The sequence below is a fragment of the Mobula hypostoma genome, chromosome 7 (genome assembly GCF_963921235.1).
Source record: "Mobula hypostoma chromosome 7, sMobHyp1.1, whole genome shotgun sequence".
In the NCBI taxonomy this organism is placed as follows: Eukaryota; Metazoa; Chordata; class Chondrichthyes; order Myliobatiformes; family Myliobatidae; genus Mobula; species Mobula hypostoma.
The window spans coordinates 160,899,234-160,925,910 of record NC_086103.1 but is presented as its reverse complement, the minus strand read 5'-3'; the positions used below and the strand labels follow the sequence as shown (position 1 = coordinate 160,925,910).

The following is a 26,677-nucleotide window of genomic DNA, read 5'->3' as shown; positions in this document are numbered from 1 at the left end:
TTTATTAGTATTAACACATTGTAGAGAATTATTTTTTACATGAGAATATAAGATTCAGAACAAACACTGCGCTTTGACAGGATGCAGAGCATTAAAGTACAAATGTTAAGCTTAAAAAAGACGTTGCACAAATTTGTTGGCATTTACTTGTTTTGATCAACATATTCACTGATTTACTCCATTGCCTTTTGTAATCATGGCTCCATTTCTTCGCAATGAAAGATTCTTAGTTCTTTTTTGATCTGGAGCAGCGTTTGTTTATTGTTATACTCCAATATACTGGTGAAGTGCACAGCCAAATTTGTAGCCTAATTGTCTATTTGCCCATGATCATTAGGTATCTATGCATAAGAATGAAGCACTACTAAAAGAATTGTGTAGTACTAACATGGTGAATTTTTTAAAGAGACACAGCAATTTGTACCTTGTTCCACAATAGGGGGAAGAAGCTGTAAAATGCAATTTCAATTGATTTCCAATGCAGTTTCAATTGATTTCCAATGCATTTTTCACAAATGTATCTATTTGTTAAAGAAAATTTGATGTAATAACTGTAATGCAAAAAATAGTTACAAATCTTCATGAAATGAATCTGCTTCTTCCCTGTATTTCTCATTTTCCTTTTCCTCTTCCACATCCCATTCCAAATCACCTCAAATGGACTCCCTCATGTTTAAATAGTTTACTACTCCACTGAAAATAGTTGAATACTCAAGTGACAGGAGACATCTGAGCTGTCATTGGAAGAGCAGACTCTAAATTATCTGTGGAAAAACATTGAAGATGTTGTCTTCCAGAATGAAGGTTTTTTTTCTAATTTCTTTCAGAATCCTTTCTGGACAAAGTAATTTATATTGTGTCTGACCTAAACTCCATTTTCCCTAATTTAATGAAAATTGGGCAGGGCCATATATTTTAAAATGATTGTAGATTATATTTGTGGACAGGTTGTACTGTACGCATGACTTTTTCCAAAAGGCTGGCCACGTCCAATTTCTCTCCATGAAGCAGGTAAGTCCTTTTTTAAGAGGCAAGGTGATTTACATTACCTAGTTAGTTGAGATGTGAATGTGTGTATGGATATGAAGTGTGTGTGAATAATTTAAGTGTAAATTAGAAGATAGACTAGATTCAATGATAAAAGTAAATGCTGGAAATACTTAGACTGGAAGCAGAATTACATTTGACCAGGAAAGGGTAATGACCTGTAACCCAGAATATGAACTGTGCACTGGGTGCAGTACACGATCTTCACCCTTGGTTAAAGTAGCCCATGTTCAACCAAATAAATTTCAGATAATGTGAAATGATATAAAATTGAAGTTTTATAATTGCACCTAGCAGTATTTGTAGATAACATGTAGATTCTGATGCATTTATAGAAAGTTAAGTTGGAGCTTTGGCTTGGTAACTTAAAATGAAAATGTGGAATATCCTTTTCTGATCTATTGGATCTAGAGAGATGATGTTGCATAATAATGACTAACTTAAAATTGTAGTCTGGCTAGAGACTAGGTTGTTTTATTCATTAAGACACTTCTTTCCAAAAAATTTTTAGCTGTAAAAATAGCAGCTTCTAAAGCTGGTTACCGGGGCTAAAGCACAAACTGCTTCGGTAACTTAAGCTGGTTTGCAAGTACCTGGATGGCTGTTTAGTTGGGCTGTAATGAACAGTCTTCTTAGTTTACAATGCCAACCTCATTTTTAAAATGACTTGTCAACTTTAACACTGAACCTGTGTTTAAATGTCAAAATGTTCATCCAGAGCCAACAAGATCAACGATTATTGAAATTTCATGGCAATTAGCCAGATTCATATTTACTATGTAGATCATTTTCATTGGGGCTAAGTCAAAGACAGAAGATTCATCAGCACATCTGCATGAAGGCACCTAACACAATTTTTCCATCAAAGGGTGGCAATTCTCCTATTTCTATCACATTTTTTGTGCTTGGAAATAGGGTAAAAATACTTAGGAATCCTATTGTTTAATTCATGAATGATAAATCATTTTGAGGCATGCTCATTGAGGATCCTTTTGCACCTGGTTTTGTTTCCAGTATCATTTTTCTGTCTGTTTCCCCATGCCACGTTTCATACAATGGTGGTCGGTTGGCTTAATTTTAGTGCATACTAATACTGCTTTGTAACCAAGCACTGATTAACCTTTTTCCTTTCCCTGAAGAGAGGGGAAATCTCTGCTCAATTCCACATCTGACAGATACATAACTCAGGATGAGTATGTATCTTACTACTTTTAACATGTAGATGTTCTGTATAATTTTTGTGTAAACTGTTTTTGAACACTTTTATTTTGCCACACAGTAAGTAGTTTGAGATTTTTGTCATTAAGGAATATTGCAGTCCTTTGTCATAACAATACAGATTGAAAGCTGTGGCTGCATAAAAAAACCCATCTCGTATAAGAAAACTTACAAGATCCAGGATGTAATATTCATAGCAAAACAATGACAGTCAGCCTGTTATGTAAAAATGACCTATGTTAGTATCATTCCAGCCATAAATTATTCAATTGTGCATAGAATGAAAACAATTTTAAGACAGGATTAGTTAGTGATCCAAACCTATTTAAAATATTTTTGTACTAAATTTTCCACTGGATGAAATAGCTAGTTCTCAGCTCTAATCACTTTGTTACAAACTTTAGTAAAATCTAGATTGCAATTTATGTAGTTATTTTATAGAACATGTACTTTGTATAATCTGCTAAAGTTTTAAAGCACAGTTGTTATTCTGACCCAGAATTTGCTTGGAATATATTGAGTTTCCCTGCACCATTATTGGTTTGTAAACGAAACTTAACATTTGTGTGAAGAATTGCATATAACATCAAATGGCTAGTTGATTTGTCTGTTACATTGTCAGCTTCCTGAGAAAAAGGTGCTCATTATTGCCACCCCTTGTTTTCAGAAATTGCCACATCTCTGCTATTATTACAAATTGATCTTTCAATAGTAAATAGTGGCTAGTACTTGACGTGAGGGCCCCTTTGATGGGGAGAATGCCCTGGCAATGCCATTTATTTTCTCTGGTTCCTTGAAATTAGTGAACTGTAGAATTTTGCTTCTACATAAGAGTAAATTCCCAGTGTTCTAATTCTAATTTTTCTTTGTTTTCACCCACCACATTTTTGTTTCCCTTCTAATTTGGCTCCATTTCAAATTATTTCTGTAACCTGTCATCCCTGCTCTTTCTCAATCCTTTACAAACTGAAAAGGGGGGGTGAGGGTGTGAATTTGGAAAAAAAAATCCTAAAAATTTGTGTGCATGTGTAAAACTCCCTGTTCCAGCAAATTCTTGGTTATTATTGTAACCAATTAAATCTTTTATCTAAAGTTGTGTGCCACAGCAGCTTAGAAAGAGTAGAAAGCTTACTGCATGCTCTTGAGTTAATGTAAAAGTTACTTTTTCTTTGTTTTTTTTTCCATTTTGGAGTTAGCATTTAATTCTTGACCACCAGATTTGATTTGTAAATTCAACTAGAAATTGAGGGTTTGTTTAATTCTAATGATTTTGACAGAAGGATAAGTGTCAATTAAATATGAAAAAATGAGAGCTGAATTAAAGCTTTGATCTTAAAACTAAACTTGAATTCCAATTTAGAAATTAGTTGGAAAAGTAAATCAGTTTGTACTGCTTTTCTTGTGCTTTTAATTGGTTTTATCTTTTTAGGATACACTGGAGGAACCCCCTACAAGGTAGCACCTACTCAGAGTAATGGTGCACCACCACCATATTCTCCATCTCCAAACCCTTACCAGACTGCCATGTATCCCATTAGAAGTGCCTATCCACAGCAAAATCTGTATGCCCAGGTAAATGTAATGTGAAATCGAAGTGTGACTAATGAACTGATTAAATTTGCATTGGATTGTGGCATGATTCATGAAAAATAGTACACACATCACACCAATTAATTCCTGATAATAGGTGTATAATTATGCAGTGGACAGGATTGCGGATAGTTATAATCGTGAAAGCTCTGATCTATTCTCTCCACTGGTTTAATCAGTTTTGCTTGCACTTCATCTGTAGTCATCAATGCAACGAGATATTCCCTGTGATTATTTATTCTCACTCGTGGCTTTACCTGGTGTCCTGGTAGACCTGTGTTGTCAGTTGACATAGCTGTAAGTTTACCTGGTCATTAACCCTTATGCAGTGTGTTGCATTACAAAACAGTTCGAAGAAAAATAGTTCAAAGTATTTTGGCTTAAGTGTACCTTTAAGATGGGAAAGGTACTACTGATTGGGTTCAAAAAACACTGAATTGCTTGGAATATTGGGTAAAAAACCTTTCTGTCAAATGTGTTAATGGAAAGTTGTTGACAGAATTCATTGTGCATTTGTCAAATTTAAATTTCACTTATTTTCTTCAAGTGTAGCAGGCAAGTATATAGCATCTAATGTGCATGGAGAGAAATAAACATCATAGAATTAGCTGAATGGCTTGCCATATTCTGCCTTTGCCAGTTGTATGGGGAAACGAGTGAAATATGAAATGAGGCAGTTTTCTCATCTTCCTATCTCTTTTTGACGTGATTATGCAATGGGTGCCTGCATCAAACGGCTAATCTGGAGGGTTTGGCCTCTGGGATCTTCTGCCAACTTATTGGACACACAATAGATCCTTTCTGCTGAGGATTTTGGCTGATTTGAGTATAAACAAAAAAAAACACCGATGCACCTGGTGTTTCACTGATTGCAGGCTGAGATCTAAAATAGCATGGTGAAAATTAAGCCAGATATTTTTTCACAAGCAAGAGAAAATCTTCAGATGCTGAAAATCTGAGTAACACACACAAAATGCTGGAGGAACTCAGCAGGTCAGGCAGCATCTATGGAAAAAAGTACAGTCGACATTTTGGGCGGAAACCCTTCGGCAAGACCCAGGTTTGCTGAGTTTCTCCAGCATTTTGTGTGTGTTAGCCAGATATTTTTTGTTTTGTTTTATTCTTTTTTCAGGGACTAGGTTGTAGACAAAGCCAACATTTATCACTCATCCTGAATTGCTCTTGAAAATGTGCGCCATCTCAAATCACTCTAGTCCTTCTAGTTAAGAATATAACACTCTTGGGTACGGCATTCCAGGAATTGCAGCCAACAGCAGTGAAGGAATGATATTCCATAGATGTTGTATGACTGCAGGAGGTGGGGGGTCCCTGCAGACACTGTCCTTCCCAAGTACAGATGTCTGTGCCCTGATTGATCAAGCTTATGAGTTTAAGTTCTATTTTAGCTAACTAATTTCAATCAGTAACTGCAGTGGCTTTGGTAGAGTGCATTTCTGCAATGTTTAGAAGGTGATGGAAGGAATGATGGAGGGGGTTGATTAGGGTGGCAGTCAAAGAATCTGCTGCATCCTTGTTTTTTTTTGAGCTTGCATTTTGGGTCTACGTTCATCCGGTTAAGTGGAGAGCATCTGTTATACTTCTGACTTCAAACCTGCGTCTTTTAGATGGTGTGAAGACTTTGGGGTGTTCAGAGGTTTGTTGCTGGGTATGTGATCTCTGACTTCCTTATGTAGCCACATTATCTGGTCCAATTGAAGTTCTGGTGAATTGTAACTTCCAGGATGTTGAGATTACCATTGAATATCAGAGCATAGATGGAAAATGAAGGGTGACTTGACTTGCTGCTAATAAGATTATAAGACATAGGAGCAGAATTGCCATTTGGCCCATTGAATCTTCTCCACCATTTGCTCGTGGCTGAATTATTTTTATTTCCCCATTTTTCTTGCCTTCTCACTGTAACCTTTGATGCCCTTACTAATCAAGAACTTATCAATCTTCTCTTTAAATATAATAGCCAGTGACTTGGTCTTCACATCCATCTGTGGCAATGCATTCCACCGACTTGCCACTCTCTGGTTAAAGAAATCCTTCCTCTCTGTTCCAGAGGGAAGTCCTTCTATTCTGAGACTGTGCCCTTTGGTCCTAGACTTTCACAATGCTGGAAACATCCTCTTCATATCCACTCCATACAGGCCTTTCAATATTCTGTAGATTTCAATGAGATTCACCCTCATTTCCCCCTTCCTTCCCCCCGGGCTCATTTTTTCACTTCAGTGAGTACAGGCCTAGAGTCATCAAATGCTCCTCATATATTAATCCTTTCATTCCTAGGTTCATTCTTGTAAGTCTCTGGTCCCTCTCCAAAGCCAGCACAACCTATTGGCCTATTTCAATATATTGTTACGGTCTTGCAAGATGCACTGTGTTATTTGCTGAAGAGTTGTGAATGGAATTGGACCTGCAGAACTGTTAATGAAGATGCTCAATTTTTGACCTCGTGGAAGGAAGGTCATTAGCTCAGAGCGTGGATCAGTACTTGGAGCTATGATGCTGTGGCCATTACAGAGACTCGGATGGCTCAGAGACAGGAATGGTAACTTCGAGTGCCAGGCTTTAGATGTTTCAGAAAGGACAGGGAGGGAGGAGAAAGAGGTGGGGGCATGGCACTGCTGATCAGAGATAGTGTCACGGCTGCAGAAGAGGAGAAAGTCATGGAGGGGTTGTCTACGGAGTCTCTGTGATTGGAAGTTAGGAACAGGAAGGGGTCAATAACTCTACTGGGTGTTTTTTATAGACCACCCAATAGTAACAGGGACATCGAGGAGCAGATAGGGAGACAGATTCTGGAAAGGAGGAATAATAACAGGGTTGTCGTGGTGGGAGATTTTAATTTCCCAAATATAGATTGGCATGTCCTTAGAGCGAGGAGTTTTCATGGGGTGGAGTTTGTTTGGTGTGTTCAGGAAGGTTTCTTGACACAATATGTAGATAAGCCTACAAGAGGAGAGTCTGTACTTGATCTGGTATTGGGAAATGAACCTGGTCGGGTGTCAGATCTCTCAGTGGGAGAGCATTTTGGAGATAGTGATCACAATTCTATCTCCTTTACCATAGCTTTGAAGAAGGATAGGAACAGACAAGTTAGGGAAGTATTTAATTGGAGTAAGGGGAATTATGAGGCTATCAGGCAGGAACTTGGAAGCATAAATTGGAAACAGATGTCAGGGAAATGTACGGCAGAAATGTGACAAATGTTTAGGGGATATTTGCATGGAGTTCTGCAAAGGTATGTTCCAATGAGACAGGGAAAGGATGGTAGGGTACAGGAACCGTGGTGTACAAAGGCTGTTGTAAATCTAATCAAGGAGAAAAGAAGAGCTTACGAAAGGTTCAAAAAAACTAGGTAATGATAGAGATCTAGAAGATTATAAGGCTAGCAGGAAGGGGCTTAAGAAAGAAATTAGAAGAGCCAGAAGGGGCTATGAGAAGGCCTAGGCAGACAGGATTAAGGAAAACCCCAAAGCATTCTACAAGTATGTGAAGAGCAAGAGGATAAGACGTGAGAGAATAGGACCAATCAAGTGTGACAGTGGAGAAGTGTGTATGGAACCGGAGGAGATGACAGAGGTACTTAATGAATACTTCGATTCAGTATTCACTACGGAAAAGGATCTTGGCGATTGTGGGGATGACTTGCAGTGGACTGAAAAGCTTGAGCATGTAGATATTAAGGAAGAGGATGTGCTGGAGTTTTTGGAAAGCATCAAATTGGATAAGTCACCGGGACCAGATGAGATGAGGGAAGAGATTGCTGAGCCTCTGGCGATGATCTTTGCATCATCAATGGGGGCAAGAGAGGTTCCGGAGGATTGGAGGGTTGCGGATGTTGTTCCTTTAATCAAGAAAGGGAGTAGAGGTAGCCCAGGAAATTATAGACCAGTGAGTCTTACTTCAGTGGTTGGTAAGTTGATGGAGAAGATCCTGAGACGCAGGATTTATGAACATTTGGAGAGGTATAATATGATTAGGAATAGACAGCATGGCTTTGTCAAAGGCAGGTCGTGCCTTACGAGCCTGATTGAATTTTTTGAGGATGTGACTAAACACATGGATGAATGTAGAGCAGTAGATGTAGTGTATATGGATTTCAGCAAGGCATTTGATAAGGTACCCCATGCAAGGCTTATTGAGAAAGTAAGGGATCTGTTCTGGGAACCCCGCCTCACCCGCCACTCGTCGTGATTTTTATAAATGACCTGGATGAGGAAGTGAAGGGATGTGTTAGTAAACTTGCTGATGACACAAAGGTTGGGGATGTTGTGGATAGTGTGGAGGGCTGTCAGAGTATACAGCAGGACATTGATAATGATGCAAATCTGGGCTGAGAAGTGGCAGATGGGGTTCAACCCAGATAAGTGTGAGGTATTCATTTTGGTAGGTCAAATATGATGGCAGAATATAGTATTAATGGTAAGATTCTTGGCAGTGTGGAGGATCAGAGGAATCTTAGGGTCCAAGTCCATAGGACACTCAAAGCTGCTGTGCAGGTTGACTCTGTGGTTAAGAAGGCATGTGGTGCATTGGCCTTCATCGATCATGGGGTTGAGTTTAGGAGCCAAGAGGTAATGTTGCAGGTATATAGGACCCTGGTCAAACCCCACTTGAAGTACTGTGCTCAGTTCTGGTCTCCTCACTGTAGCAACTATGTGGAAACCATAGAAAGGCTGCAGAGGAGATTTACAAGGATGTTGCCTGGATTGGGGAGCATGCCTTATGAGAATATGTTGAGTGAACTCGGCCTTTTTTCCTTGGAGTGAAGGAGGATGAGAGGTGACCTGATAGAGGTGTATAAGATGATGAGAGGCATTGATAGTCAGAGGCTTTTTCCCAGGGCTGAAACGGGTAGCACGAGAGGGCACAGTTTTAAGGTGCTTGTAAGTAGGTACAGAGGAGATGTCAGGGGTAAGCTTTTTACGCAGAGAGTGGTGAGTGCGTAGAATGGCTGCTGGCGGCGGAGGCGGATACGATAGTTCTTTTAAGAGACTCCTGGAGCTTAGAAAAATAGTGCTATAGGTAACCATAGGTAATTTCTAAGGTAAGGACATTTGTCACAGCTTTGTGGGCTGAAGGCATGTATTGTGCTGTAAGTTTCATGTGTTTCTATATTTCTAAGCAGCTGAAAATGGGCCAAGGACAGTACCCCAAGGAACTCCTGTAGCAGTTCTGGGGTTGAGATGTTTGATTTCAAATGACATTGATTAAGGTATGACTCATATCATTGGAATAGTTCCCCATTTATGTCCATTAACTTTAATTTTACTACGACTCCACAATGATGCCTTCAGACGTATACTGCTTAATGTCAAACATGTTATCTTTTCTGTTCCACTTTTTGATCCATAGACTCATAGAGCACCACAGTACAGAAAAAGGACCCTCAGCCCATCTAGTCCGTGCTGAGCTGTTACTCTGCCTGGTCCCATCTGACACCTGGACTATACCCTTCCAATCCACGTACTTACCCAAACTTCTCTTAAGTGTTGCACTCAAACCCATTTCTACTGGCAACTCATTCCAAACTCACACCACCCTCTGATTCCCCTGAAATATTTCACCTTTCGCTCTTAACCTGTGACCTCTAGTTCAAGTTCCACCCAGCCTCGGTAGGGAAAAAAGGCTCCTTGCATTTACTATATCTGTATCCCTCATCATTTTGTATACCTCTGTCCCTGTACAATTCTCCCCTCATTCTCTCATGTTTGAACTGAAGCAGTGATGAGGTCTTGAGCTTAATGGAGCTGACAAAACCCAAATTGGGAATTGGCAAACAAGTTATTAAAGAAGAGGCTTGATGACACTTCCCTAGCAGCGATTGACTGGATTAGACTTGTATTACACTTTGTGAATGAGACGTGTGCAGTTAATTTTCCAACATTGTCAAGGGGGGCCAAGGGAGATCACCTGTTCAGTACTTCTGATTGAGCAAACCTGTTTGCAGATGTCTCCAGCTGTCTAGGTGGTCCCCACCTTTACCGACACTGAAGCTATTCATGGAGTGCTCACTACCCATTTCTGTTTAATTTTCTACCATTTGCTACTGGATGTAGTACAATGAGATAGCTTTGCTTGTAGAATTGCCTAGCTCTATATTGTAAACTAGTTCTGCTGTTTAGCAATCATGCCTTGTATTGCAGCTTCACCAGGTGGGAACTACAATTTTAAGATGCATCTAATGTTGCTTGTGCCAAGTGCTTCTTTGTAACAGTAGATTGAGGAATATGTCTGGTCAAGAGTTTGCAAATTACGATGCAATTTTCTGCATCTCGGGATGGTCCACAGTACCACCAAGATGGCTTGTTTCGAGCTGCAAAGTCTTCTGTGTCCATCCATTTATTAGGACAGCAGTGCTTCACTTCTTCTTACCGTCTCCCCTGCACCTCTTTCCTGCTTGTCCATGCCTACCTTCCTTTCTTTTTGGCCTCATTTCCACTCCACCTCCAGTTTCCTGTCCTTGCACCAGCCCTTTCATTCTCGTATTGTTTGCTACACCAAAGTTTTTTGGCTCTTCAGTCCTCATTCCCCTTTCCGGTTGCCCTTACCTGTCCTTGAACTTTATCTTCCCTTCCCCTCTCTTGGTCCTCCCTTTCCCACCATCAATTTTTCCTCTGAGGTTCTGCTGCTTCACCGCAGCAGGAATTGGAGCCAAAGCCTTTACCTGTTGTCCCAAGTGTTAGCTTGTAGGTTTGGGTAAGTTCTGCCTTCACTTCTCCAACTTGATTTCATGCAAGTGGGAAACCCTGTAGATCATGGTCTCGGGAATTTGGTGTGCTGTTCTCTGCTGTGTTCAGAATCTGGATTTAAGAATAAGACAGCAAAAATCTAGGCTACGCTCAGTGTGACACTCCCTAAATGATTTTATCTAACAGCTTTTGGACCACAAAGTCTGAAGTACTTAACAGTGAAAATCAACTAATTTTCCAACAAAATCAACTGATCTTTGTATGTATAGTTTTATTATAAATGTGTAAATTTTTAAAGCATTGAGATGTGCCATCACCAGAAAACTAACATTTTTGTATATGCATCAGTGTGTTAATAGGATGGACTACCTTCTAAAACCAGTCTTTATGGTGATAAACCTTTTAAATTTTGGTGAACTGAAATTTTTGTTTTAAGTCAGCTTTACTATGACGTTATAACATATAGCATACACATTTAATGAAATACTGTGTAGAATTTTAGCTGATTTCTGATTTTGTTTTTAAGCAGGGGGCTTATTATACACAGCCTGTGTATGCAGCACAACCCCATGTAATTCACCATACCACGGTAGTGCAACCCAATAGCATTCAACCTGCAATTTACCCGACTTCTGTCCCTGCGCCACGGACCAATGGGATGGCTATGGGTATGGTTGCTGGGACTACCATGGCGATGACAGCAGGTAGGCAGTCTGTAGATGTATTTATAGTAGTACTCTTGGCAAACAGTGCACAAAAGTTGTGTTAATAATCTAGAGGAGCACTCTTTAAGCTCTCACGGTGGGCATCAATGTTTTAATGCTGAGGTCAGAAAGCACCTGCATTCAGAAATGGAGAAGGTAAATCAAGTCTTATTAAATTCAAACATGGCTTACTAAATTCATATATGCATCCAATGCCTGTATATTTGATCTTCTTGGGGAATTATTACACAAAGCTGGATATTTAAATCAGCAAAATTGAAGGGTGGCACGGTAGCATGGCAGTTATTGCAGTTGCTTTACAGAGTCACCAATTGCCAGTTGGAGTTTGATTCCCGCCGCTATCTGTAAGGAATTTATACGTTTTCCCCATGATCGCCTAGTTTTCCTATGGGTGCTCCAGTTTCATCCCACATTCCAAAGACATATAGGTTAGCGTTAGTAAATTGTGGGCATACTATGCTGACACCGAAAACGTGGTAACACTTGCAAACTGCCCCCAGCATAATCCTTGGACTGCGTTGGTCGATGACGCAAAAACAACGCATTTCATTGTGTTTTGATGTACCTGTGACAAATAATGGTGATCTTTAGTTTTAAGTTACTTTGGATAGTTATACTGTTATTGTGACTCTCAAGGTAACTGTTACATATGCAAGTCTCTAGATCCTAAACTGTAGATAAATCTGAGCAGAAATTATGCTTTACCTCATTAATAAGCTGCACCCCAGTCTTGTATGTCAAAGACTGGTCCCTGATTGAGTTACCACGGTTATTAAGGATACTTCCATAATATCCTTTAAGTTCAAGAAAATGTATAGTGCAGTCACTGTTCATTAATTAAGAGACTTCTCCTTGAGTCGTCCTTTGTAACCACTTGGTGTGTGATTACTTTATGTTGCAGTCATTATGTGGTTAATCCACTTGGAGCTGAGTAAGATTTTGTGGATGCTGGGATCTGGAACATTAGGAATTCTCAACAGATCAGGCAACGCAACTGGAGAGATGAACAACAAATTCAGTGAACATTCATGAGAATAGTTCCAAATGAACCTGAAATATTTAGTTCCTATGTCTTCACAGATGTTGCTGGCTGGACCTGAGTATGTTCTGCATTTTCTTGATTCCAACATAGGATTTCTTGTTCTGATAAAATTGCAACCAAAAGAACCAAACTGACTTTCCTAATAAAGGGTCTCAACTTGAAATGTCAACTTTTCCCTCCACAGATGCCAAAAGACCTGAGTTCTTGCTTTGTTTTTTGTTCCTCATTCCAACATTTGCAGTCTGTTTTGTCCTTGGCGCAACGAAATGTACTTGTGTCCTAACATAGTAGTAGGAATTTTTAAAATATTTGTGGTTGTTGCACTCAATCATTTCTTGCATTTCTTGTTTCATTTAGTCCTTTGTAATAGGGAGAATATGAAACAGCATTTTAAAATGTCAAGTTTGAATGGGGATATTTTTAGATTGTTTTTTATTCTATAATTTCCTCTTAATCACTCAGTTGAACTTAAAAAGATTAACATTTGTAGGTTATTTCAGTAAACACCTGAAAACCATTTGAAATTTTGCTGTGAAGCAGTTGTACATTTTATAGGTATTATACAAGATTAAATTAATGTTTACTTGCTGTATAAATCAGAACAAGTAAGTGAACAGTACAGGTCAATTGTGTTAATGTTAATGTTGTCTAGCAATTTTGTCACACAGTTCTGATTCGGTTTGTTTCTGTGCAGAAAGTTACTCCCCAGCTCCTGAAATGTTGTTGAACTGAAGCTTTTTCCATTTCTTCCTTCCCTCAAAAGGGACTCTGCTGACCACGCCACAACATACTCAACTAGGACCACATCCTGTTTCTGTGCCAACGTACAGGACTCAAGGAACACCTGCGTATAGCTACGTACCTCCACACTGGTAAATTCGCAAACCAATTCATGTAAGTTTAAGAGCTTGGGTGGAGTGGAATTTGTGAAATGTGTCATAGAAATATAGAAAACCTACAGCACAATACAGGCCCTTTGGCCCACAAAGCTGTGCCCTACATGTCCTTACCTTAGAAATTACCTAGGGTTACCAATAGCCCTCTATTTTTCTGAGCTCCATGTTCTGAGAGATGGTTAGGTAGATTCAAAATTGGCTCGAGGTGGGAAGCAGAAGGTGGTGGTAGAAGGTTGTTTCTTGGAATGGAGGCTGCTCTCTAGTGGTGTGCTGCAGGGATCGGTGTTGGGACCTTGTTCATTGTTTATATACAGCGGATTCCAGTTAATTGGGACATATTTTGGCCCAATTAAGCAGCTGCCCAAATTAGCTGGTTTCATGGAAATAGTTACAAAGGTATAAAAAAAGACAAACTGAGTAATAAATTATGTATTTAGATTAAATAGAAAAACAAACTGGAACACTATCAGTGGTGCTATAGTATTATAAAACTGTATTAGTTCCTGATCATTATTGATGGAGGAATTCGTCCAGTGTATGCAATGAACAAAATCAGCGCAGACACTGAGAGCAGATAGTGGACTGCCTTCATACAATGCTATCAACGAAGCATAGCGAAATTGTTTCATTTTCTCACTCGGCCGTTTCTGGCATCTCCAAGCCTGAATGGCTTGAAACCGCAGTGGGCAAAACTCCAAATTAGCCTACTGCTTATTTCTTGCAGATTTTCTGTGAGAAAAATCACTACTTATTGAATGCAAACACACACAACTGATGCTATTTAAAAACTGTTCGCTCTAAGCCCACTGTAGCATCTAACAGCCGCACAAGTGGGCATAACTGAAGCTAGTAAGAATCTATTCAGCAACAGTCTGTTGCCCCTACTAAGCAGCATAATGTCCCAAGTAAATGAAAGGAATCCCAGCAATTTTCTCGATTGTTTTTTGTTCTTTGAGTTGTCCGAAGTAAGTGGCTGTCCCAGTAACTGCTGGTCCATTTAACTGGAATCAACTGTAATTGATCTGGATGTGAATGCTCAAGGCTTGATCATTATGTTTGCAGATGAGACAAAATTAGGAAGTACTGCTAACAGTGAAGAAGGCTATCATGCATCTTGATCAGTTTGGGAAATAGGCCAAAGGGTGGGAAATGGATTTCAATATAGGCAAACATGAAGTGATGTATTTTGGAAAGTTATACAAGCCTAGAACTTGCACTGTGAATGGTAGAACAATGGGTGTGCAATGGAACAGAGGGTCCTAGAAATACAAGCACATAGTTTGTTGAAAGTGGTGTCACGGATAGTCAGGGTGGTGGATAAAGGTCTTTAGCACGCTGGCCTTCATCAGACAAAGCATTGAGTATAGGAGTTGGGACATTATGTTGCAGTTCCATATGTCTTTGGTAAGGCCATATTTGGAGTGCTGTGCATAGTTTTGGTCACCATTATAGGAATTACATAATAAAATTGAAAAAGTGCAGAAAAGACTTGAGGATGTTGCCAGGTTTAGAGGGCCTGAGTTTTAGGGAGAGGTTGACCAGTTTAAATTTTTTTTCCCTTGAATGTAGAAGAATGAGGGCTACATTATAGAGGTTTATAAAATCATGAGGAGCATAGATAAGGTGTGTGGTAGCAGTGTTTTCCCCAGAGTTATGGAATCTATGTGATATAACTTTACGGGTGAGGGGAATTATTTAAAAGAGACGTGAGGGGCAACTTTTCCACCCAAAGGGTGGGGGGTGGTTGGAATGAGCTGCCAGAGGAAGTGGTTGAGGCATGTACAGTATGATTTAAGAAGCACTTGGATAGGTACATCCAGCAGCAAGGACTAGAGGAATAAAGGTCCAACACACGAAGCCTGATCTAGATGGGTAGGCACTGTGGTTGCCATGTACTTGTTGGGCAAAAGGGCCTGTATCCATGCTGTATAATCACAAACAAGAAAATCTGAAGATGCTGTAAATCCAAAGTAACTCACACACACACAAAGTTGGAGGAAGTCAAGTAAATCAGGCAGCATCTATGGAAAATAGTACAGTCGACATTTTGGGAAGGGACTTAGCCTGAAACGTTGAATGTTTACAGGTGTCCTCCGCTTTTTGAACGTTCGCTTTACGAAACCTCACTGTTATGAAAGACCTACATTAGTACCCTGTTTTCGCTTTCAGAAGGTGTTTTCACTGTTACGAAGAAAGTCAGCGCATGATAAAAAATCAGCGCGCAGTAAAAGGCAGCGCGCACCCCGAGCAGCCGCTCTCCCCCAGATTCGGAACGGCATTGCTTAAACACGTTGCACTGAGCAGCCGTTAGCAAGATGAATTCTAAGGTGTCGGAAAAGCCTGAAAGAGTAAGGGTGTTACACTTAGCGTAAAACTAGACATAATTAAGCATTTCGATCATGGTGAACGAAGTAAGGACAACGTGAGTTTGGCTTGTGGAAGCTGATGAAGATGATGTTGAAGAGGTTTTGGCATCCCATGACCAAGAACTGATAGATGAAGAGCTGATGCAATTGGAAGAGGAAAGGATATAACAATCGAAACCGAATGCAGTAGTGAACTGAACGTGAAGCAACTGCGTGAGATTTTCGCTGCAATGATAAAGTACGGCTTTAATTTTGAAAGGGTACGTAGGTTTAGGGGATATTTGCAGGATGGTTTGAGTGCTTACAAATAACTGTATGATAGAAAAATGCGTGAGGCTCGGCAGTCAAGCAAAAATCAGCCACAGCAGACGACCAACCTCGACCTTCGACATCGAGGCAGGCAGTCATAGGAGAAGATGAGCTGTCTGCTCTAATGGAAACAGACGACGAGATGACACCCCAGTGTCCCACCACCCCAACCCCCAGACCACGGGCAGATACCGATTCGCGGAGAATGCAACGGTAGCCAGGAGGCACACAGCACATCTGTAAGAAAAAAGCCGAAATAAGCATGCTAATTAATTAGGTGCCGCCGACACGTAATTGTCGGCCCAAATCAGTGCCGGTTGCATCGCCTCTTATCTGGGCCGATATTTACGTGCCGGGCAGCACCTAATTAATTAGCATGTTTATTTCTGCTTTGTTCTTAAAGATGTGCTGTGTGCCTCCCGGCTACCGCTGCGTTCTTCGCGGCATTGTATTGGGTCGGCGGCCCCCTAGGGTGGGGGCCACTACACCACCCAACCTGCGACGACTCAGTCTAATACACCATCGTCAGTGTGCTCGGTGCTGTTTTCCCAATTCCGGTAAGTGATACTACACTGTACATACATTATTTCTACTTTATAAAGGCTGTGTATTTTTACGTGTTATTTGGTAGATTTGGCAGCTTCATAGTTTAAAGGTTATTGGAGAGCGCGTTTATGCCAACAGCGCTTGCGTGAGATTTTCGCTACAGAGATCTGTGCAGGCAGTCGTTGCAGAGAAGTATTTCTACTTTATATAGGCTGTGTATTTATCATATCATTCCTGCTTTTACTATATGTTACTGTTATTTTAGGTTTTATGTGTTATTTGGCATGATTTGGTAGGTTATTTTTGGGTCTGCGAACGCTCACAAAATTTTCCCATATAAATAAATGGTAATTGCTTCTTCACTTTACGACATTTCGGCTTACGAACCGTTTCATAGGAATGCTCTACCTTCGGGTGGCGAGGGAAACCTGTACTATTTTTCGTAGATGCTGCCTGACCTACTGAGTTAATCCATCTTTTTGTGTGTGTTGCTCTGTATCCATGTTAAGTTTAATGTCCAGTGTTACTGCTTAGTGATTCTAAGTTTGTCATTCATTTGAGATGTGGGCATCACTGGCAAGGCTAAAATGTAATGGCCACCCCTAATAAGCCCCTCACATGAAATGTAATGTATACATAGTTTTGAGACTCATTAGAAAGTAGAGTAGTGCATAATAAGTCCATGCCTTGGACTTGTGCCTCAGGCCTGCCCCACCTGGCACCTCTTGACCCAACTGGAAAAGTTTGTAGTATGCATATCAGCCTCATCAGTCAACACAGATAGGATTGGAAGGAAGTCCTTTGTACGATGACATTATAATATGTTTTAAATTAATTATGTATTCAAAAACTTTTTGTTATAGTTTAGTCAAAAGCTTCAGGTTTAATACTGGGATCTACTTTGTGAAAATTGTTCTAAAAAATTATCTTAAAAGCATTAATACTTGCTTCTGGTCTAATAATTTGGTTTTGCATCATTCATGTTTTGCAATATAAGATGAAGATTGGCATCAAGCATTTGGAAGAGTTGAGCTTAAAATACCATTGTTTAAAATTTTGACATTTCTTGAGCTGTCAATTAACTTTAATGTAATTTTCCTTGAAAGTACAAAATTTAGCATAAGGTAATTGATTGGAATAGCCAGTAATTCATTGTATCTAAAGTTTCTTTGATTTCTGAAATCTTTGCCAAAATGGGCATTTTGGTCTGATTTGCACTCAATTCCTTTGATTAGTAGTATTGTACAAAAGTCTTAGGCACCTAGATTTTTTAATATAAATTTTGTTTTGGATGTTTATGTATTTGTCTACTGCATTAGTGTGTCAGTAGAAAAGAGCAAATTTTAGTCTTCCAAACATTCATTTTCCAAAAAATTAAATGTCCTACAGAAATTTTTGTATTTCATTAATGAAAGTAACATATTAAGTAATAGACCACTTTTCAAATAAAAATTTGATACTTTTTAGGTATATAGCCCAGTGCCTGATTAAGCAAAGGTAACAAACAGGTACTAATGATCAATGACATAATGAGTTGAATGAACTAAACTGATTAACTGAAACAGAAACAGGTGTAGAATGTATCAGACTGGGCGAAGGACAACCAAACTAAAAGGTGAGTGTGGGGCGATGTGACAGTTTAACCTTCAAAGCATCAATTCTTACACCATGGTAAGAGTGAGCATAGTAACAAAATGCAAGGTGGCCATCTTGCGACAGACAGGAGTTTCAAGATGTGTTGTCTAAGCTCTTCTGAAGAAGCACGAAGAAACGGGCAAGGTTGAGGAACAGAAACGCAGTGGTCGTCCATGGGAAACAGTGCAGCAGATGAGAGATTAAACCAAACAGACATCACTTCTAAATCGCAAGAAGTCCAGCTCTGCTATCAGCTCTGAACTCAAAGAAACCACTGGAATCCAAGTACACCCCTCTTCAGTCTGGAGAAGTCTTGTCAGAAGTAGTCTTCAGGGAAGGGTTGCTGCCAAAAACCATTCCTCTGAAGTGGAAACAAAACCAAGAGACTCACCTATGCACAAAACACAAGCACTAGGGTGCTGAATAATGGCAGCAAGTGCACTGGACTGACGAGTCAAAATTTTGGAGGCAGTTTGTCTGTAGAGGAGCTGGAGAGTGCTGCATTGATGAATGTCTTTAGCCAACAGTGAAGCACAGTGGTGTATCCCTGCAGGTTTGGGGCTGCATTTCTGCGAATGCAGTTGGCGATCTGGTCAGAATTAATGGAATCCTCACTGCTGAGAAGTACAAGCAGAATCTCATCCATCATGCAATGATTCCAAACACACAGCCAAGGTCATAAATAACTATCTTCAGCAAAGAGGAGAATGTGAAGTTCTGCAACAGATGGTATGGCTTCCAGAGCCCTGATCTCAACATCATTGAGGATGTCTGGGATTAGCTGGAAAGATGGAAGCAAGCGAGACAGCCTAAGTCTGCATGAGAACTGTTCTCCAAGATGCTTGGAACAAACTACCGGGCGATTTTCTAATAAAACTGAACCACAGTGTTCCTAAGAGAATTGATGTAGTTTTAAAGGCAAAGGCTGGTCATACCAAGTATTGACTTTAGTTTTTTACAGTTTACTGCTGTGCTCTTTACAGTAATTTTCTTGATATTTAGTAACTTTTCATTATTTTTGAATGTATCTTTGCTTTACAGAATGTTTTTTTACATATGCCTAAGACTTTTGCACAGTACTGTAATTTTGAAATTTTGTTTTATTAATTTTCTTGAACAAAATTCCATTTTTCTCATGATTGTATGCTCCAGGTGTGTATAGTTTTATGATCCAGAGCAGTACTTTGTACAGTATTATAAGTGAAACAGATCAGAAAAGAACCTGGATGCCATTGTGCAGTAAAAGAAAAGTCTTTACCCTCAACCTGATTCTGTAAGGTAGTATGAGTTTATATTTTCTTCACAGAGCAGCATTCAGACTCTTCCATAATCTATGCACTATTTTGCCGATTTTGGTATCATCCCAACTTTATGTTGTTTACATCGGACTACAATTTTTTTCTATTCATCCACTTAAACTTTAAAGCCCATCCTGGTCTATGGTTCACTCAGTATGCATGTTTTTTAAACAAAACAAAAAAATGCATGTAATGTGGAATTCCCTATAAGACCTTAAGACATAGGAGCAGAATTAGGCCATTCAGCCCATCTGCTCTGCCATTTCATCATGGCTGTCCCTGGATCCCATTCAACCCCATACAACTGCCTTTTCTTCATATCCTTTGATGCCCTGACCAATTAGGAATCTATCAACTTCTGCTTTAAGTACACCACAGACTTGACCTCCACCACAGTCTGTGGCAGAGCATTCCACAGATTTACTACTCTCTGGCTAACAGAATTCCTCCTTACCTCTGTTCTAAAGGGTCACCCCTCAATTTTGAGGCTGTGCTCTCTAGTTCTGGATACCCTCACCACAGGAGACATCCTGTCCGCATCCATCCTATTTATTCCTTTCAACATTCTGTAACATTTCAATGAGATCCTGCCCCCCCCCCCCGCATTCTTGTAAATCCCAGTGAGTACAAATGACAACACATTCTTTTTGAGATATGGGGCCAAAACTCTTGGTAATACTCTACAAGTGCGGCCTGACTAGTGTCTTATAAAGGCTCAGCATTATCTCCTTGCTTTAATATTCTATTCCCTTTGAAATAAATGCCAACATTGCATTTGCCTTCTTCACCACAGCCTCAACCTGTAAATTAACCTTCTGGGAGTCTTGCACAAGGACTCCTAAGTTCCACTGCACCTCTAATGCTCGGGAGTTTGTAAAGACACTTCCCTTTTTTTATTGGAAAAATGTAAACTGGTAATCTTGGTTGCATTTATTCCTCTTAAGTAACTGTGCATTGAAAGTATTTAATATGTGATTACTGGTAATTCTCTTAAAATTTGTGCAGATTTAAGTCTTGGTCTTTGAAATTCCCTATTTGTTATTTTCCTCTGTAAAGTTGCAAAAACTCATTTTGTCTAGTGCATAGTCATTGCCATTCTAAATTTAATATATTGCAATCCTGCTGTTTTGGCCTAGTTGTTTCTGTGGTCGTAACTGGCTGAGAAATTTAAATATTATTCAAATTTTCTGTACTTGTAATATTAGCCATCTTTTTTGAGGTCCAATTTATAAACGTTTGTAGAATCTGGGTTGTGGATTAAAACGTTGTGCCCATGATTTGGGATAGTTTATTTAATGAAATATGAATGTAGAGTTAATGTTAGATTTGTTAGATATGGCATAAAGTCCTGTTTTTTTTTTACCTCCCTTACAGATCTGGAGTCAGACATTGTATGCAACTACTCAAGTCTTACGTTGGTGCTTGTGCATCGAAGCCACGTGGCACCAAATTTGTTTGCAAGGACAAAGTCAAAGGTCACTTTATGCATTGTGTTTTTTTTTGTAAAAGCTGCTTTTCTCCAAATTTCTGCCTCATTTAAGTTCTTTTCCATCATAGCTACTCAAAATTGTTACTGACCAACATTTGTTATTACCAGTGAGGCTATGGCCAAAGGGGCCTATTCAATGGTGAGAGGACATCCTTTTAAAAATTGCATGTTTCACCATTTCTGTTATTCAGATCCCAGATGGAGGTCTACATTGAGATTTAAAAGCAAAAAATTGAGCCCAACCTGAATTTGATGCATCAATCCTAAGCAAGGCAAAACATTATTTCAGTCTAAAGGGAAAGTGCGACTGTCTCTTTGATCTGATTGGTATTCTCAATATAACAAATAGCAGCCATAAAACCTGAGATGTTCAGTTAGAACATTAACCTTTCTAGTTGCATTTAAAAGGCATCATCAATATTAGTACTCACCACTGAAATGGCCTTTGATCTTTTTTTGTTTTTGATAGAATTATTCAGGAAAGCTTTGAGGGGTTAAAGGGATATAGAAATAATGGCGCACTCATTGCTACAGCACAGTGAATTCTTGGGATGGCTTAAGTAATGCAGCATTACTTGTTTGAAATAGTTGGCCAGATTCTTTGTTCAAGATGAAGTAATTGGCTCACCACCGTTTCTTCCTGCTGCCAATTCATTACAGCTATTAAATCAGCATTGTGTTCATTTGGGGTTCTAAATACAGCTTGTGCTGTATTGAAAGTGATATTACTATGGCATTGGCTTTACTTTGCTGCTTGTTAAAGAAAAATAATCTGGATTCATGATGCACAAAGGTCGTTCTCCTCAAACCTGTGAAATTCTACCACCGTTAAGCTCCTTAGTATCCTGGGTTTATGCTGTCTCCCTCATTAAATTGATCTAGTTGTCAGTTTGTTAAAGTTATTACTGACATTTTTGCAATTATTTGGAAGTTTAAAATGTCATTTAAATATTGTACAATTTCAAGCAAAGTAATTAGTTTTCAGATATTTCTTAATGAAAAGACCTGAATAGAAGAACACTGCAATTTTAAAACTCTTGATGGTCTTAGTTGATAGGAATTTGTGGAACATACCATCCACATAGAATGGGTGCAGTGTTAATTTATGAAAATATTAATTCACAGCCTGGCAAATGAATCCTTTCCATCTTGTTTTGGGAATGAATGTAAATGACTGGAAAGCACTGACAAAGGTATGAGGGTGAAGTATTTTGAATTTTAGGGAGTACATATTTTCCTTCAACTTAGAAATGACCACATATCAAAATTCTGTCAAAACACATAAGATAGGTTATGTTGCACAATACATATATAAAAATAATCTATGCTAATAAACAGGTACAAGACTTTATACATGAATATATATATATAGATATGTATGTAACACGCCCGTATTGTGTTTGTGGTTGGCTTTATAGACTGATTCTTGAAGAGAAAACTATACAACACCTAGGTTTTAAATAGAATTGTAATCAAATATATTAAACTTCGCAGTCTGCTCCGGCAGATTTTTTTACATTCAGATCACATAATTAAAAGAGGTTAATTGGATAATTTCCTAAAACGCATGTGGTGTTTTCTATGCACTCACTGCAATCCTAACCAAATAAAGCTATGGTTGTAAGGAGCAGCGCTTTGCTTTAAAGTAGCCTGTTTAATAATGGTAGGAAAGAGGGTATATTCTGCATTATCAAAGGAGGCATTCTGATGCTGAAGTATTAAGGCGGTCTAAGTTTAAAATGCTCAGATTTGTAAGTAGTCAGAAATGATTGTTGCCGAAGATTAATTTTAAATCTTAATATTTCAGCAAATTTAATATTTAAGGTATAGACAAATCTGATCCATTTTGTGTTTAATTGTGACATTCTTGAGCAACATTCCATTAAGAAAAAATGAGTTGGCTTAGCATATTAAAAGAAAAACTTCAGAGAGTTTTTTTTTGCTAGAACAGCCATTATTTGGTCTACTGTTTAAATTTGCCTGAAATTCAGTGATGGATCTCTTAAAACTGCTGTACCGTTGATTTCACCAACTAGTTAATTTGTCAATGGAAAAATAGAATTATTGACTAATTTTCCTAAATCATTCCACATGAGAAAATGAGGCTTGGCTACAGTGTTCAGTATCCACCAGCTTTCCATTACTGCATTACAAACCCTGCAGTGATTAAATGGTATTCTTCACTGCCTTGAAGGATTGAAGTACAAATTAGTGATGAGGGCTCTCGCATCCTGGCAAAATAGGGAAGGAGAAATCTTTGGTTTTCCATTCAAGTTATATCACAAGTGATTGAGAAACTGTCCAATCCAGTGGAGACATCAGAAGCATCAGGCGTGCAGATGTCTTAAGCTGAAATTTATTTGGGCATTGCAAGTTTGATACCATCTGCCTTTAAATTGAAACTCAAAACTATAAAATGGGCACTTAGTAAAAAAAAATATGGTTTCCAAATTACTAGGTACTAATTGAAAGCAAGATGCAAGTGAGCAATTTTGAACAGAACCAGCCACTATTGATGCAGATGATAATCTTGTGATTGTTTTCAGTGAGATTTTTTTTTACATTTCACTGAGAAATCATGAGTGCATCAGTGCAAACTAATTACTGCTCTTAAAATCAGCAGTTTAGCTTTCTACAGCATGTTAATGATGGGGGGGCAAGCATCAAGTTTTACTTCAAGGACAATATGCAAAGAAATGTGGTTTTACTGTAATTGTCTTGAGGTTAAATTTCCCACTAATTTGTATGAATGGAACTGGCAAATGGGAATTATTCAATGTGATGTTAGCTAGTTATGCCCTATTGACTTAACTGGTTTTAGGCATCTTCAAAAAATGTTTGTGCCTGATGTAAAAGTAGTATCTCCCAGCTCATTGCAAAGGACCGAATTCTGACTGCTCTTTGTATTACTAATATTTTGTAAATGAGGGTGTATTAATAAGTGGGGGCTAACATTTCAGTCATTATTGAGAAGATTAGGTTCAGATTTTTGTATTAAATTTGCTTCACTTAATGTCAATTAATATACACAGGTAGGCTTGCAAGACAGTCTAAATCCATTTATCCCTGATGGAACTTTATCCTCCAGCCATTTAATTAGTCCATGTGATTTTATTTAAAATCCCATTGTTTCAATATTGTATAATTAGTTTTGTCACAATTTTCTCTTTTTTTAAACTGGGGTTTCTTCATATGAACAGAAAAGTACAATTTTCTAAGCAGAATTATGTAAATTTTGGACCAAAATCAAAACTGTCTTAAATTTGGTTCCAGTTTATGGTGAATTGATGATATTACTCCTCCATAAATAAGCTGCTTAAGTAGGGAGAGTTGCTCTGAAGCATGGACAAACTAACCTGAGAGCACTTTACTCTATCAAAATTGACAACCCCTGCCCTCCAGACTTGAGAATGCTTAAAGCCAAAGTGCAGATTTTGAATACAATAAATTCATTAGATTCTTTAAATCCTTTTAAATCTCACCCTTTTGCTATATTTTCAAAAGAATATAGCTGATTGGTTTTGGATAATTTAACCGCTGCTCACTAGGCTGTTTTACTAAATAGTTCACCATTTGTCAGATCAGTATTGTGTCACCAGTTAAGATATTTTTCTATCACTGCCCACAGATAAGTGATCACTTGGCTACAGACTATAAGATGTGCTTTGCTAATTCCTATTTTGATAAAATCTGCACTCAATTACTATTTCTGGTGACTTCAATGCAGGTAAATGCATCTTTATCAAGCATATAAAATGTTTATTTACTGAACTTGAACATGGGAGATGCAATTCTTTAATAAAAGTTATTGGTGTACATAGAGCAACAGCAGGCATTGTGGTGGTCTTGTTAATAAAACTTAATGGCCAACACTGTAATGTTTTTCAACTATTAAAGTGCTTGCAGTACTGCTCTGTGGAGCATTTTTTATTTACATCCATATGGTTAATAGAATTGGAATCCTTTAATTTTGCAAAGTCACCAGAAAAAAAAAATTTGAGTAAGAATGTGTAAGTAAATGGGTTTCCAACAGTTTGCCTGATGTTCTTGTCTTGAACATAGCCTTGTTATGCACTTTGTGCTGCATAATGTTAGCAATAGCTGAACTTGCATTATTGTGTACTTTTGTTCCTTCTTACCATTTTGTTAAATTAACAGATTTTTAATTCTTACTTCTGCCACATTTTTGAAAGGAGAAATTGGTGCCCATGATTTCAGTGCAGTTGAATTTTTATTGGACTAAGCATACTCTTAGTATATAATCATGCATTTTAAGATGGCATGATATTTCAGAATATGACTAAAGCATTAGGAACAAATTCAAATTGTTCTGTGGAAGTTGCAGGTTGTTCTTATAATATTGAATGACTAATTTGGATACTGCCAGATAACTAATGTAATTTTTAAAATATATTGTTGACTGTTTAGCTCATAACCAGTGTGTAATTGCAACAAAAAAAAAAGCATACCAAGGCAACTGGGCACTTGTAGTTAATTCAACATAACCAGGTTTACCAATTCAGTTATTAATATACATGACCTTCTAAAAGATTTTTGTACACCTTTGCTAAATTAAGTACTGTAATGCAAGACTTGAACAATGCATATTAATAGTTGTACTGGCCCAATTCAATGTCATAAGTACTTCAGAATATCAAATTTATATAGGAGAGATTAAACGGTGTGTACGAGTGTTGCTCCTGTATTTTAAAGAAAGATAACCTAGGAAACCTTTGCAGTTCAGATATGTAATTTAAGCGCTTTTTACCATAAGTGTTATTTAAGTTGTTTAATGATTGATGTTTATTATTCTTAATAGAAAAAAAAACTTTATGGTTTAACTGAAGTTGGATGCTTCTTTGAGCTACAGGGAGCATTTCAGAACACAAGTCTGTGGGCTTTCCTTTTACTGTATTTCAATTGCAGTTTTGGACTTCCTTATTTTGAATTCTATTGGAACACTAATAAAGCAAGAGGAGAATTATGGAAATGTCATTGTCTTCCAAGTGTAGTTCACAGAACCTGTGTTTTAATAACACAGCTTAGAAGTTACTTATGGAATTTGAAAGACCCACAGATTACACTTGTGACTATGAAGTGTAAATCTGTTTTTTTATTTTGTTTTTATTTGGATAAGATCAGTTAGTGATCTAAGTGACAGAATTAAGCCAAGAGTTTGTAATTGTATATTTACTGTAAGATGTAGAACATTCAATAACTATTAAAATGTTTACAAAAAAATGCGTTTGTCATTTTTATTGGCATATTACATGTTTAATTGGGGTAAAGTTTTAAATTTGATAAAAAGTGAGATCAACGTTTAAGCTTTTTCGAGACTTTTTATATAACTCTTGAATAAAATTTCAGATCTGCACACTGTGAGAACAATGAAGGTGGTTGTTCAGAGACTGCATGAAAGTGCATGATCCATGACTCTGCATTTAACTCCATCATTGAAAAACAAAATCTGAAATCATCATAAGAGTATGGTAAAAATGTCCCCTGCGAATACCATATATGCATAAATACATCAGCAACATCTACTTGAATGTTAATGATTCTATCCTACAATACTTGCGTATCAGTATTTGACATACTGTAACATTAGAAAACTGCAGCACAGTACAGGCCCCTCAGCCCATGAAGCTGAGCTGACCTTTTAGCTTACTCTATGATCAGTCTAACTCTTCCTCCCACATAGCCCTTTTTTTCCTCTTACACCCTTGTGCCTATCTCTAGTCTCTTAAATGTTCCTAAGTATCTGCCTTTACCACCACCCCTGACAAGGTGCTATACACCACTGTAATGAAAC

The 26,677-nt window shown here is 38.3% G+C and overlaps 1 protein-coding gene across 2 annotated transcripts in view; it reads left to right on the top strand.

The window, feature by feature from the left end:
- fam168a (family with sequence similarity 168 member A) overlaps positions 1-26,120 on the top strand; it is a 120,216-nt gene extending 94,096 nt beyond the window's left edge. Inside the window, exons 5-8 of one of the 2 annotated variants that reach the window (XM_063054439.1) lie at positions 3,695-3,837; positions 11,089-11,263; positions 13,090-13,220; positions 20,751-26,120. In XM_063054439.1, coding sequence (XP_062910509.1) covers positions 3,695-3,837; positions 11,089-11,263; positions 13,090-13,202 — 431 coding nt within the window. In that variant the 3' untranslated portion in view covers positions 13,203-13,220; positions 20,751-26,120. Of the gene's footprint in view, positions 1-3,694; positions 3,838-11,085; positions 11,264-13,089; positions 13,221-20,750 lie in introns of both variants that reach the window. The other variant, XM_063054438.1, reaches the window with a different exon arrangement.
- Positions 26,121-26,677: the final 557 nt, after the last annotated feature.